We start from the raw sequence: 14985 nt of genomic DNA, 5'->3' as shown, positions 1-14985 counted from the left end.
TTCCACAGTGTTAATGATCACCACACTGCATGTTGCCAATCTTAGCAATATAAGGCATATATCTTCTGCTATGATAAAGATAAACAGAAATGAGCCAACTGATGATTGAGTGTTGCTGAGTAAACAAGGAAAGATCTTGTATGTGTTTCAGGAAACTCTAGAGATAAAGGGGAACATATAACTGTGAAAATAGCTTGACTGTATGAGTGTGTGATGTGTTTTTACTTGCACTGGCTCTACCACTTCTTTTGTTAGTCACTTCTTAATGCTGCACCTGAATTTCATTACCTGATAATTGCTGTGGCACACTGCGTGTGCCTGTGGAGTGATCACCATAGTGAGGCCCCATGTGGGTTGCAGCCTTTGGGAACAGCATAAAAAAATAGGCAAGAACACAAAAGATAGAAGATGGGCTGAACAGATCCTAGACCGTGTTCCAAAAGTCAGTGAGGAATATTATCTTGTTGAAAGCAAGCAAGATGCATCCGTTGAAATGGATTGGAAAAGACTGCAGAATATGTGCTGATGGTTTGTGGAGTACTGATGATATGGTACCATACGACTGAGAGAATTGCTGCCCCTGTAGAGAAGGGCAAACGGAAATGGTGCTTTGGGACTGAAACCACCAGTAGGAGAGGTAGCAGTGGTACAATGCTATACTGACCTGGTATTTTGCTGACCTGTCCTTAAGAGTAGAGAAATGAAGAAGCCCCAAAAAAGGGACATGAGAACACTGAGCAAGATGGAAGCATGAGCAAAAATGGGAAACACAACATGGCCTCCTTTGTACTATATGCAAAATGCATCCCAAGAGTCATTGTAAAAATGCCATGGAACAAGAAAGTTTATACAGAGACATGGGGACAAACTACATCCTCACATAGTGGCTGCCTGCTCATAGCAGCTTCATAGCCATCTCCTCTGAGAAAATTCCTGAGGTTTTGGAATAGACATGTAAAATGGCTGCACCAAAATGAAGGTTGGGGAGGAGGCAGAAATATGACCAAGGCTGAAAAAAATGGAATTTGTGCATGATCATCCTTGGGAAAATTCAGTAATGGAAATTTCACTGCTTTTCTGAGAATAAGGATGATAATGAAAGAGCATGTGTCTGTTTTTTCATTCTTTCCCTTGACATCAACTGTGTTTCAGCTTCCCAGTGGAAATGAATATCCTACCTGTTGTTGCTAAAGTTTTCAAACCCAAAAATGTCCAACAGCCCAATGGACTGATATCTGTTTTTAGGCTTTTGAGAAGTTGGGTTGAAAATGGCTGAGTTGATCTTGTTCACTATCCACAGGAAAATCCGTCCATATATACCCTGAGAGAAAATTAAAGAGGAATTAGAGCCCATCGTTACAGTCTTTGGACATAGCTTACCACCTGCTGTTGTGCTGCTACAATGCTGTCAAACTATGCCTGAAGACCACGAGAGACCGGAGCCCTCTGGGTAAATGTTTGCCACATAAGGCTCCTCAACCAGTAAGACAGCTCTGAACACATCCCCAGTCTTTAAACAGAGAAACTGTAAGCACCAGTACCTTCACAAAGGCATCTCTCCCATCTGCAGCTTGCACTATGTTCAGAGGCCTGGACACACTTTCTCCTCGAACAATGATGGAGAGGTTTGTGAGGCTGTTCTGAAGTTCACTGGAGTCCACCTGGCAGAAGAGTCATGGCAACCTGGTCATTCCAGGTGGATAAAGGAGATCCAGAGATCCAGCAAAGTCTGTCTCAGGAGGACAGCCATGACAAACTGCCTGTTCAGCAGCATTCACTGGCAGCCTGCTAAAGATCTCCTAGCTCAGAGAGACATCTGCAACAGCGTCACTTGAGTGTCAGCGGGAAGAAGGGGATGTGCCTGTTATACATGCATCCATACATAAACACTCCACAGAGACATGCTTTGTCAGTGTGCTCAGGGAGAGAGGGTGAAGGAGAGAACTAGCAGGAGAAGATAAGAGTCCATTACCTCAAGCAATTTGGTTGCAATTGAAAAGTGTGGTGAGTCCATCACATCAGAGCAGTCCAAGTTGTCGTACACAGCCGCTACAATGAGGAAACAGTCAATCTCAGGGTGAATCATTTCTGCTATTGTAGCCATATTTCTGTAACCCTGTAGCTCTAGGAACGTGGCGAGGCAGTAAGCTCTCTTTTGAAACTCATGTGTTTGATGATTTTACTAAGAAGGGTCCTGATTTCACCCAGGGATCCTGAGATGTAAAGGGCCCTCACAACTCCAGAACATTGGGCTAAAAATAGTAGCAAAGCTGACAAGGTTATTAATTTTAAATAGTAGCTATTGGGAATCTGGGGAAGTGGTATCTGACTTCAGAAAATGTGTTTCTGAAAATACTTTTTTTGTGTATCTGCCTTGTGGGAAATTTAGACAATGAAAGAGAATGAGGGAAGTCCCTCATTTTAGCAACCAGCATTACTCCAAAGAATCCAGCTGACATCACTGTATCCAGCTGACCCTCTGTATCACAAAGTGAGGAGGAGTCCTTTTCTAAAATGTGAGAGCTTCTGGCATCCCTCTGGTGGGTGTCTCACACTGTGCCTGTGCCGTACCAGAAGTGCACTTATGCAGGTGAGTGTTCACCAGACCTAGCCAGGAGAATGACTGCTAGCATCTCCACAGCAAACACCACTGAGATGCTCCTGCATCCGCTGGCTTGCATAGCACAACAATCAGCAAATGTAACATGGCATTATATTATCTGTTGTTTCAGTTTGTGTGATAAGGGCCCATTTATAGCCATGGAAACCTGACAGTGTGACAAAATAATAATAAGATGATATTTTTCAAAACACTAGGCAGTGGAGTCACAAATCAGAGTTTCATGGTGCTTATCTGCCTGCCCTTCCAACCCTGTTCACCTGTTTATACAGAGCAGAGCAACACAACCTAATCTGTACAGATGGAAGCAGGCAGCACCTTGAGGGCTTTACCATCCAGTAAAGGACGAAGCACAAACAATGCTGAATTTACCTTCAAACTCTACATTCCCTAGGTGCAGGATCGCAGCCAGCAGCTTGCTGATGTCCCAGTTCTCAGAATCTGAGAACATGAGGATCTTCATAGCTGAGCGGATGTGGGCATAATCCTTCGCGTCATTCCGGCCATCACAGGACATGCAGTTGCCCTGCAAAACACCACACCCACAGGTTAGGAAAATCCTCCCGGTACCGATGCAAGAAACAAAGGACCTGCAGGCTGACAAACCCTTGTACACAATGTGGATACCCTGTGAACCTCTTGCCACAAGACATAAGGTAAAAACCTACATTCTATATACTCTTCCAATGGCTGTTTCTTCCCTCATCTCTACTCACAAGAAGAACCCATTAGCAGAGGGCTAAATAATGCATTTCTCCAGGGCTAGACTGAATATTGGGGAAGCCAAAAGGAGAAGCTGAGGGGAAGGCTCCTGTGGAGCATAGAAGGACAGGAAACTTTGACAAGGTTACCTACACATAGAAGGCCATGCCTCTTTCTTTGATTTCCTCCCTCTGCCTTGTCAATGGACAATTAAGAGCCCTAATCCCAAATCAAAGCAAGTAGGATTGGATCAGTACTAGAAGGCAAATCTCAAAATAAGAATATTAGGTTCTAGTGGAAGGCAGATGGAAGCATCCAAAGCAGCATCAGAAGAACCTTCAATAAATCCTGCACAGCGGGTCCTAGGATGCAGCTCCTCATAGAAACTATTTTCAGCCCTAATGGAGATGGGAAAATGCCTTTTTTATCCCCGCTATTACTGACAATATAGTGTGATGATTACAGAAGTGAAGTATTCCTAGACATTTCAGTTTACAGCATGTAAACATGCCAGCTTGTGCCAAGAGCTGACCTGAACAAAACCATGGATACGTTCTCCTGTAATCTAATCCTCCTATCTCTGTATTATACTGCCCTCCTGCTGACCCAGGGAACTTCAGAGCTTTTTATGGAATGGCCAATGATGAATTGCATTCATCAGCTTTCTGCAAGATCACTGCTATTTTGAAAACATTACATTTGAAAAAATCTCCAGCAACTTTAATGGTTTTGCTTTTGAGACTCCAGAAACAGCTTTATAGGCTTGATTTAATTTTCACTGAAACTAGATGTCCTGCTCCCATTAACTTCAGCAGAGGCAGAACTTAGCCTCATTTTTCCCTAGGCTGTAGAACAGTTCAAATCAAACCAGCTAACATATTTAATATGAAGTATCTGCACAGGCTAAAGAACAGGATTTTCACAATGGCTTTCATGCCCTAAACCAACCAATTAGCTGTTTTCAAAAATCTCACTATGAACATCCCACTCCTGCCACTATGGCAACATAAACCCAGACAGGGACATTAACATCAGCTATTGGAGGTTAGATTGAATGCCAGCTTCCTGCATTATGTATATAAGATTTATCAGATATAAGGACTAGGATTCTTGGCACTGTTTCTGCTTACTCATTTTCCCCTAAGGTATACATACCTGATTAGTATTCTCCCTGGCATGAGATCCCTTGCATTCATATGAAATCGGAGTGCCTGTGAAAGTGGGGGATATTTCCCACTTGCTTTAAGATGCCCTTCATGTTTCTTAAGTTTGACTTTGATAGAAAGCTTTGAACTGCCACAAGCTGCCTCCCACTGATAAGACATTACAATAAGTCTCTGAAACTGAGGCTCACAGCACTTTCGGTGTTACTGCTTCTGGTACTCTAAGGAAAGAAGTGTTCCTATTTGGTAACTACCCATCTGCAGCTCTTCTGACTGTAATTGCTTGCTGAGAGAAGCAAATAGCAGAGGGATAATGGAGAAGAAAGCAGAGACTATTACCATAGTGAGATAAGTGTACTCTGAAGCAGTGCCCAGATTCAGCATCTTTTTTTGCTCTGTATTCATCCCCATTAGCATGCAGTAGAAGATGTGATAGTTCCTCTCCTCTGGAGCCTAGAAGAAAGAAAGAGGCCAATGGACAGCCTTGTCAGCATAAGTTTGAACAGGAGCAGGCAGAATGTACATCTGCCAGTGCCCTCACCTGCCGGCAAACCCGGGACTTCTCCAGAAGAAACTGTTCTATCCGGGCTCCTTCTATCACACCATTTTGGTTGAAGTGAATATCAATGTATTTCCCAAAGCGGCTTGAATTGTCATTTCGAATTGTCTTGGCATTTCCGAAAGCTGATGGGCAAGAGACAGAGATAGTATCTGGGTCATTGCAGTTAATGAACATCAAGTTTATTTTTTACACCTTTCTTTTTTGCTGCTGGTGTTTTACATGTTGTGTTCCAAATGACAATGCTGACAAGCACTGAAGTATGTCTGGTTTCAGACTGCCTCCTAAAGACAGAAGCAGGCATACTGTGTATTCAGATAATTGAGTCCTAAAAGACATATTCAAATGATCCAAATGTGCCCTATATCTGGCCAGCCAAGAGAGCTGCACAGTTCTTCTGAAGACCTCCAGAAGGACTTACTGGGAACACATTTAATCCCTCTACAGAGAAAGATAGGTGTCTCAGGGAGCTTCCCTACAGATACATCCATGGTTGGCCTGTCACTTTGCCACTATCTGGTGCCAATGCTAAACCAGGGGTCTTTACCTTGGGCTCTGCATTCCCAAGGACTCTTGTGCTCCCGGCAGTTCCAGGTTACATACTTCAGCGGCACCTCCTCCTACAGCATGGGAGCTGCTGTGGACTTCATGGCAGAAAAGTATGGAGAACTTCTACCCTGCATCACCAGTGTTTTGGGGGTTTTAGCAGTTATGCAAATACAATGGTTCAAAGATCTGTTTCTGAATTTTTTATCCTGATACAAAAATCCTGAGATAAGGGTGGTAAATCAGGCATGTTTGCTAAATAACCCACCTTCCAGAATGGGGTTGGCCTCTAGGATTTGCTGCTCTATCCAGGAATGCTGGCCACTGACAGCTGCCAAAAATTGTAGTATTAACTTTGTGCTTTCAGTCTTCCCAGCTCCAGATTCTCCACTGCAGTAAGAAACAAGATCATTACAGGTTTCTTTTCTTCTTTTTTGGCTAGGGTGGCAAAATGGCAGACCAAGTCAAAAAAAAAAATCCCATTTATATTTACCCTGTGAATGGCAGATCAGACTGTCTTTCATGGAGGGCTGGAGAATTTTAGACTTTCATCATCTTATCTGCTAAAATTTAAGTTGTTTTTTAGACTTAGGCTGAGGACTAAGTTCTCGCACTGATTAAAAACAAGGAATTCCATGGAAGACATTCTGTACTTAAATGACCACTTGCTTTTCTTCTTTAATGCATTACCAGATTTTCAATGCTAGTCTTAGCACATCAACTGAGTTGCCTCAGCTACAATCAGATATTATTGCAATGAGATGATCTGGTTCTTCACACATTAACAGAAAATGGATACATGTTATGTGTTTATAGGATGAAGAAAGCTTCCCTCCATCTTCAGGTTAGCAGAGGTTGTTTCTCTCTGGGAAATCTCTATTCTCAGAAAGTGTATGTACCATAAGTATCATGTCCCCAAGATAAAAGATAGCCTTACATCACACAGGCTCATATTTTATGTTTATACATGTCGTGACCATGTGCAGAATGTATCACCACATTCAAAGATTCTGGGGGAAAACAATGGATTTCAGAAATCCCTTGCTTATGTTCTACCTTTTGCAGCCCTAACTGTACATGAAGTAGCAGGGGAGAAAATATTTCTTTCCTGTTGTCTCTAGTCTTATCTGTGCCCTTCCATTGGAAGGTCTCCTGTGTCCACAAAGGTGCCCCAAAAACATGCCAGACTTGGTTTCTGCTCCTTGTTCCCTCCGAATTCAGTCACCTGATCACACAGCACTGGTCTCTCTTATTCCTCTTCATATTGAAATAACAGTTGTCTGCAATGGCGAAGACATGAGGTGGTAGCTCTCCAATCCTCTTGTTACAGTACAGTCTGATCTGATCAGCTGTGTAGAGGGGCAGCAGCTGGTATGGATTCACTGCTACCAAGATTGATCCTGTGTAAGTCTGGAAAACAGTTATGAGTGTTACCTCTAACAGCAAACCAAGAATACAACCAAAGCCACTTGCAGTATAAATCTAAACAGAGGCAGGATAGAAGCCTGGGAGATCCATAGCAGCACTTAGGTGAGACTGAGAGCCTGGTTCCTCACTATAAGCTTCTATTAAAAATCCCAGGATATGAAGGTTTTTGGAGAAGGAAGAATGCTAGCTATAATCTCCTTGCCAAATCACAGCTCAGTTTGCTGTCTCAGGCTAAAGCACAAGAAAGTCCAATTTAACCTGGCATTTTTGTGTGCTATCATAAGCTGTTTTGAAGTCTTTTGTCAAGCTGCTTTTGTGTTCTAGTGCAGATGTAGCTGAACTTTGCTAATGGGCAAAGTTATTGTACAGTCATTTAGTAATATGAACAACAGCACCACTGAAATGAAGGAGGCTGTTGAAGGCTGTGGAAATGCAAGCAATAATATTGTTCAAGAACTTCTACATAAGACAACTTCAGACTGGTAAAGTCTAATATAACAGGTCTATACACACATCTTGGTAGTTATAACTGCAGCATCTATAAAATCAGTCCTTGTTTACACTAAACTTCAACACATCTGTGTTGTAAGAGGCAGCTTCTCTCCTACAGTGTATATAACATGGGAGGCAAAGCATGGAAAAACCTGAATATTATTATCATATTACAAACTAGGAACTAAGGAGCAAAGAAACGAAAAATGCCAAATTGCTCAGTCACAGGTAAAACCTGTAACGGACAAGAAATGAAACCAGGGACCCTAAATATCCAGATTTATTCTTCATCTATTTTATTCCATCAAAATCAAGTAAACATTGACTTGGATTGGAGGACAATCCAAATCATGTCACTGTGTACTAGTTAGATTGATCCTGTGTCACAGCTGCAGGTAATAGCAGCACTAAGCTGTAACGTGGGCTGGATTTAGCTGTCAGTCACTGGTGGAAATGATCACCCTAGGAGAAAGTAAGCAGGGTCACTACCTGTGCATATCTCTGTCATTCCAGAGACTGCTATTAGCTCTCTTCTTCACAGCTAAATTACTTGAATGAAAGAAGAGAAAAACTATGTTGTGTCTCCTTGGCACTCTCAATCAGTAAAGGAAGCAGAGGGCCCCATGTGTGAAAGGCTTGCAGGCTGCTCAGGTAGCTCTGCAAGATGTGTCACAGAGGTCATTCCTGAAAGTACTGTCTGGTGACCTTGGCACTCACATAGATTTTTTGCTCCTGGTGGCGGATGAGGAGGTTGTGTACCATGCCTGCTTCATGGAGATCCCCAAGGGTGATCATGTCTTCCACCCCTTGGACAGAGGAGGGGTGCATCAGGTGTACCATGTGCATGTTCCGAGCCGTGATCCAGTGTTCCTGAAAAAGGCAAGGCATCAGCTTTAATGTGTCATGCTGTTGCTCAGAGGCAAACAAAGGAGAGCCGTGTTAGACCAGAGCAACATTCAGTACAATCCATGAGCAAACCAGCATATTCTAACAAACAGTAAACTGAACTACAGAAATTGACTGCTTTGCTGCTCCCCAGCACCAGATGGATGAAGCCATTGTGGGTTCTGAACATCAAATTTAGCACTGTTCAGAGTGCAGCTCCGTCAGGTAATCACAACCACAACATTGTATGAGGTAGGGATGAAACCCCAACTGACTTTAGTGGGATCATGATTTCGCCTAAAGCTCCACCAAATTTAGGGATTGGAGCCTGTCTGTTTCCTTTTCTTAACTACGTAGATATAACCTCTAGCTCAGGAAGCTCTAAATCTTCATAGTGCCAGGACGTGGGGATACTAGGGTATCACCCTATATTTGCCTTATTTTTATATTCTGTCTTTCAGTATATCCTACCAGACATTATCAAAGTCACACCATTTGGCTAGATGGAGCTTTGGCCTGACCCAATAGGGCCATTCTTTTGTACGTTGTACTTTTAAATTTTATGTTCATCTTTTACAGAAAGTTATAGAGCAGCCCACCTTGCCTTCATCATCCTCCAGCAAGATCCGTCCTGAGTCAGAGTCCTTCACAACTGCCCCAATAGGGACATTAAATTCACTGTTTGATTGAGTGTCCAGCCACACATGATCACCCTGGGGAGAAGAAAAGATATTGTAAGTACGGTGACATATTTGATACCATGTAGCTCACAAGCATACCTCTCTCGGTCTTAATTTTATAGTGATTTGATTTCTTTAGCAGTGTTTAAATGGATAAGTTCTTACTGCTCACAGGTAGTACAGTCTAATGGTTATAGTATCAAGACCTCTGAGTTCTACTCCGAGCTCCACAGCTGACCTGGAACGTGACTTTGAACAAGTCATCAAGCCCAGCTGTCTCACAAGAGGAAATAAGGCAACAGCTTTTACACAGACAGCAATTACTCAGCTCCACTATCTCCCAGAGATTGTCAGGGGGCACAGTGAATGCTGTTGAAGTGCCGTGGCAGCCTCATATCAGCTATGGTATTCTTTCAGAAGGGATGCTTGAAAATACAGACATTACCAGGAAAAAGAAAAACAAACAAACAGATGTACAGACTAGATGCCCAGATATGTAGAAGGCTCTACTGCAAGTGTTTTTAGATATATATTCTTTCTGCTATAGCTGAAATCACTTAGAAATGCTAGTGCATCTATGATCTATCTTCAGAGAAAAAAAAAAAGAGTTATTTATTCAGCCCATCTCCTCTCTTCATATTTGTAGAGGCATGGCAACATCCTGCCTCTCTGCACAGCAAGCAAGCAAGCAGAACTGCTCTGCTGTCACTGGAGGAAAGATGAGAGCTATGACTGCCCTTTCCTAGGAATGAGCACCATCTTGGTGTCACCTGCACTACTGTCCTGGTTATACTCCCCAACCCCAGTCCCCAGGAATACCTTCTCTTGCTCCAGACACTAATACAGGTTCAAACAGAAAGCTTTACTGTAATGGCTGGAATGAAAATTGAGCAAAGCTGTAGGTCAGATCTTCAATGGGTAGTTCATATTACACCTGCCGAGGAACCGGCTTTATAGCTGAGTCTCTTGTCATATACAGCGTTTGTTACATACTGTAGCATTAACTGTCAAAGTTTCAAGTTTTTTACTGAAAAATTATTTCTTTTTCCTCTCAAAATACTTTGTGGGCTCATGTTTAAAACCAAACAACTGTAATGTAAAGCATCTATAAACATTGCAAAAGGTTATGAAGAATGTTACGGACTCACAGCTCTCATTTGCATTGAATAAAACTCCAGAGGTAAGGTGTGCAGTTTCAGTGCCACACCTTGTGACAGAGGTCACCAGCTCAACATAAGCACGGCCCAGCTAGGCAAGACACCTCTGCATCTCTAGTCTAGATTGATATTATTTTATACCTTGTTGATACTGGGTTATTGCTACTTTCTTTTTGAGTTGAACCATGATGTTAAGGTAATTTTCTCCTCTTTGGGCCACAGGCTAATCAGTAAATCACAGCAAAGAATAGGACTTACCTTTCTGAAAACCACCATTATGTTTTAGATCACTGAATGTAACCTGCAGTGCCAAGAAGAACATAACATTAGGCCTGAAAAGGGCTTGGGCTTTGATCAGAACAGACAGTGGTGTTTCCTTGAGATGTTTCCTTATAAAAAATAACATCAAAATGCCTTAAAATGTTTCTGTTTATGGATTTTGTTAAAGCAGAAGAGATCATAATAAGCTATGATCAATGTAGAAACAAGGAAACCATCTACCCAAAGCAAAGTACCTGCAGCACTGGGGTGGTGGTCTGCTCTGAGTTCTACCACATAACCCTGGAGATGCTCTCAACCCTGAAGAGGTCACTGTGCACATTTTCATACTGAATAATTCCTCAATCAGATGCTAGGCATGTTTATTGGCTGAACTTCAAGTTTGGCTCACAAATGAAAAGACCCCACAATGCAATGTAATTTGATGCGCAATAGAGTTACCGTTGGTTGATCCATCGACCTAGCAGTTCAGGTGCTATGGGTGGCTAGCTCAGTGACACAGATTTAATTCATACTTTCCTGAGCTGCTCAGTTCCCTCAGACCCTCACAGCTTGAACCTACTACCATATAGAAACTGAGGTTTAGAGTTCACCTTCCTTTGCTGGAATGGGAGGGGTTGCAATGAAGGCATGAGCAGCAAAATAAGGAACTGGAGGGAACCACAATAAAATTAGAAGTCACTATCAAAAACGTAACAGTGAAAAGATTGGTGGCCAGAAATCTACACCCGTGCTTTGATTAAGGGATGATGCTGTTTAGGCTGTGATCCTTGAAACAACCAAGGAACCAAAGTCTTCAGAATCTGCTTCCTGTCCCATTAGGCTACTGCAACTGGATTTTGGGAGTGATTCCAGGACTAGGTGTGATTTGCCAGCTCCCATTTTTGCTACAGCAGGAAGGCTGATGTATGTCTCTTATGGTGTGTGGGAAATCACAGGTAAAGACTCTTTGCTAAGTGCCCTCTAAATGTTTCCAGAGTTCCAGACAGATTTTTTTCCCTCTTATCTCTTCCTACTAGCAGGGGTGATCCCTGCACACTAAGGCTGTTGAGTAACCTGTGATTCAGTAGCTGCTGTGTGCAGCAGACATCAGTTATTAGCCCAGGTCTCCACAGCCTCATATTCACAAACTTCTCACAGCTGTGCGACCCATTCTGCTCTCTCCGTTTCTCTAAAGCATCTCTCCCTCTATCCATTGTTCCAGCACACCCAGAGAAAAGGCTCAGCTCAGAGTTGATAATAAGAATGAAATGTTTGCGATGAGCAAAATGCTCCATAAAATGCTAAACTTGGACTAAAAATGAATCCAATTTTACCCTTTCATGATGTATTATCAATGACATTTTCTTAGCAATTTATCTCGAACACATTTTACAACTCATGCTCAATGAGGACATATTGAACCATCTGCATCTCTTCTGCACATTCCTGTTTGATGGCAAACCACTTGGAAACCACTTTACAAGGTGAGTGGACACTACAGGACCAGAAAATGATCTTTGGCAGAAAATGATTCCAGGCAAGTCCATGATCTCTTGGAACATCCCCCATGAAGAAGACAGACACCTGTTCTGGTTTTGTCTTGACACTCAAATCTAAATCTCTTGTTGTCTCATAGCCTTTTGAGAAGTTATTTTATTCTGGCCCTAAATTATGCTTGCCTAGGTTTTGGGCAGGTTCTCTGGAAAGTTTGAACAAACCAAGAAAACTAGAAATTAACTGAGTTGGAAGTTCTGTCTTCTACCTGTGCTATACAGATAATCATCAAAATCCTGGTTTGAAGTATCATTAATAGTAGTGATTAATGGGATACTTCATCAATAATTTCACTGAAATCCTTGAGATTTCTTCTATTGTGTGTAAAGGCTTTAAAATCTTACGTTTAAAATTTGTGATAGCTATTTACACTTTTGTGTAATATGGATGGTATATATTTTTGAGAGGTACCCAGATTTCATTACTTTTCCGATTGAATCATTTAAATAATTTTATGATTTATCTTCATTTTATGGTGGAGCTATAGAATTTTCTGAGATTTAGAACTTTGCAACTAAATTATCAGAGAAGTGTTTCAAGTCACCACTTTATTTTTGGAAATTCATGCTCTTGAAAAATGAAGATTACCATTAAAAACACCTCAAGGTGAAGTTCAGGGTTACCATTATTTTCTTCCTCTTGTTTTAATAAACTTCAATGCTAAAAGAAAACATTGCAGTGAGAGAATTAGGGCTCATTTTGTCACTTGCTTTCCCATAGCTGCCCACCTTTTTTTACCTATGTTATTTGGGAAGGTATAAATAGCTTCCATAAATCATGGTCTTATTTAAAATCGATGGGTGCATAAACAACCTTTTCTTCAGACTAAAAGGAAAGAGCAGCTATACTCCTGTATGCAAGATACTGCCACTGTTGTGGGTTACACCAATGTCTTAACCATAAGGAGAGCTATTAGGGTAGCAAAATGGAAACTAGGAAGTGCTTGACAAGCTACATGATCTTTGTGCCCTATCTGTGGCTATAAAGAGCTATACAGTGGCGTGGATTGAACAGGGTTTCTGAGCAATCCCAGAATGATTTACTACTTTAAAGTTATCATAAGGTATGCTGAAAATAACTAATTATCAAAATTAAAAAATGTATTGTGATCCCAAAGTGGAAAATAAACAGAAACTTCAAGAGATGACAGACTGCTGATGTAGAAGTCCAATGCTAACACACATTTTAAAGCAGGAATTTTAAATGTAACATTCATGTAGGTGACCCAATAACAAGAAGTGGAATGTCACACTTAATGACAAAAGCTGGCACATGGAGAAACTGCAAGGACTGACTGTATTAAGAATTGATTTTCCCTGTGAGACTAGGGCAACCTCTGGAGCTCATCTGTAACTAAGATGTAAATTGTGCTCAATATCTACAAAAATTTAGCAATGCAATGTGAATGTGTTCTTTCTGGCTGCTTGGTCTTTTTCTGTGCTTTTTTTACACTCTCTCAAGAAGGAACTTCCATCTTTCATAATCAGTTATTGTTATGGCAAAGTCCTCATGTTCTTTTTCAGGACTCAGGAATCTGCATATTAACTTCAACAGTGTGATGACCTGTTACTATGAGCGATGCAAGGTGGTACAGAAGCATGGTACTTAGCAAACATAGGCCAAGGTCAGCTACAGTTACACAACTGACAGATACTTTTTCACCTGCGCCAGAAACCAGAGTACCGCAACAGAAAAGAAATATCTACCCAGAATAAAGAGGGAGCGGTACATGCAAACATGAAGCACAGCCATACTACATCACATCAAAGGTACAGCTAGCTCCGGATCCAGTCTATGATGGCAGTCAAGAATGGACATGTAGGGAGGAGATCCACAGTTTCAACATTTAAAATGCTTAAAATGCCAACTCCCCACTTGCTTGAATGCTTTCTGACAATGCCTGTCTCTCTCTGTTGCTTTTCTTTCCAACATAATGCAGCACCGTCAACAAAATTGCACCCCACAAGATGGGAAATTACCTCTCCTGAAGAAATCTTCACTGTCTGGTTTCTGCAGCTTAGCTCCCTCTTTTTCATAAGCGTTGGAGTAAGAAGGAAAAAGAAGGTGAAACTGGCACTGGTGCCATTAAGGGATCCCTCACTGAGTGCCAGTTCTCTGCAGCACAAAGGAGGAAATGACTGAAGCACGGTTATTTATTACAGGACTTTGCTCCCAGTTCAGCATATATGTCATTTCCTAGTCAGGCATTCCAGTAAGCAGGAAGGCCAATTCTTGCCCGGGTGAACCTTAAACTTCAATCTCTCCACTGTGCCTGAATCCTTTCAGATTTCTGGAAAGCACTCCCAGAGGAACACCCTTTAGCATCTGGTCTTATGCTGCTCCAACACCACTGACTTCCCTGGAATTCTCTTGTTTTCACCAAGATTGTTAGATGAGAGGAAAATCGGGCCCTCATCTCTCATCTCTTCCCTTGGTTTTGCACAGCTTTTTCTGCAAGGCCAGAAGATGCCTATCAGTCCATGTCCTACGTGGATTGTGTTTCACACTACCTAGAGCTCAAAGCAAAATAAACCCATGGTGCTTAACTGAAATTGATGCACACACACATATAATGAGACAAAACTTCCTGGGTTTGTTATCATTAATTTATCTCCCAACAAATACTCCGGATGGCCAAGAACTTCCCTCTTGCTTGTTTCTCCACATGTACTCTCAGTAATCCTGTGTCCTTGCATATCCTGTTAAAATCCAGCACTAGATGTGATGTATGGTAAAGAAACAGAAGTGTAGTATATCTGTAGAGAGGCAGATACAGGGTTTCTCCAGCCGGAGCAAGGACCCAGGAATCAGGCACATTTCAACTCTAAGGGTGAGCCCAAAGAACGAGGATGAGATTTTTTCCATCTACTTTAACCCAACCTTTCTTCAGGGCTCTGTACATAACAGGTTGCTTGCCTCACTATGACTATTCTGTATG

At 41.9% G+C, this 14985-nt stretch overlaps 1 protein-coding gene across 1 annotated transcript in view; it reads right to left on the bottom strand.

Moving 5' to 3' along the window:
- MYO7B (myosin VIIB) overlaps window positions 1-10967 on the bottom strand; it is a 50808-nt gene extending 39841 nt beyond the window's left edge. Inside the window, exons 1-11 of the mRNA XM_074833258.1 lie at window positions 10953-10967; window positions 8995-9108; window positions 8228-8380; window positions 6816-7000; window positions 5859-5980; window positions 5027-5169; window positions 4825-4938; window positions 2993-3146; window positions 1973-2049; window positions 1542-1661; window positions 1179-1321 (exon numbers count right to left, since the gene is read on the bottom strand). Coding sequence (XP_074689359.1) covers window positions 1179-1321; window positions 1542-1661; window positions 1973-2049; window positions 2993-3146; window positions 4825-4938; window positions 5027-5169; window positions 5859-5980; window positions 6816-7000; window positions 8228-8380; window positions 8995-9108; window positions 10953-10967 — 1340 coding nt within the window. The remainder of the gene's footprint in view (window positions 1-1178; window positions 1322-1541; window positions 1662-1972; window positions 2050-2992; window positions 3147-4824; window positions 4939-5026; window positions 5170-5858; window positions 5981-6815; window positions 7001-8227; window positions 8381-8994; window positions 9109-10952) is intronic.
- Between the last annotated feature and the right edge of the window lie 4018 nt (window positions 10968-14985).

This window comes from Strix aluco, chromosome 9 (genome assembly GCF_031877795.1).
Source record: "Strix aluco isolate bStrAlu1 chromosome 9, bStrAlu1.hap1, whole genome shotgun sequence".
In the NCBI taxonomy this organism is placed as follows: Eukaryota; Metazoa; Chordata; class Aves; order Strigiformes; family Strigidae; genus Strix; species Strix aluco.
This window is presented reverse-complemented; position numbering and strand designations above follow the sequence as displayed.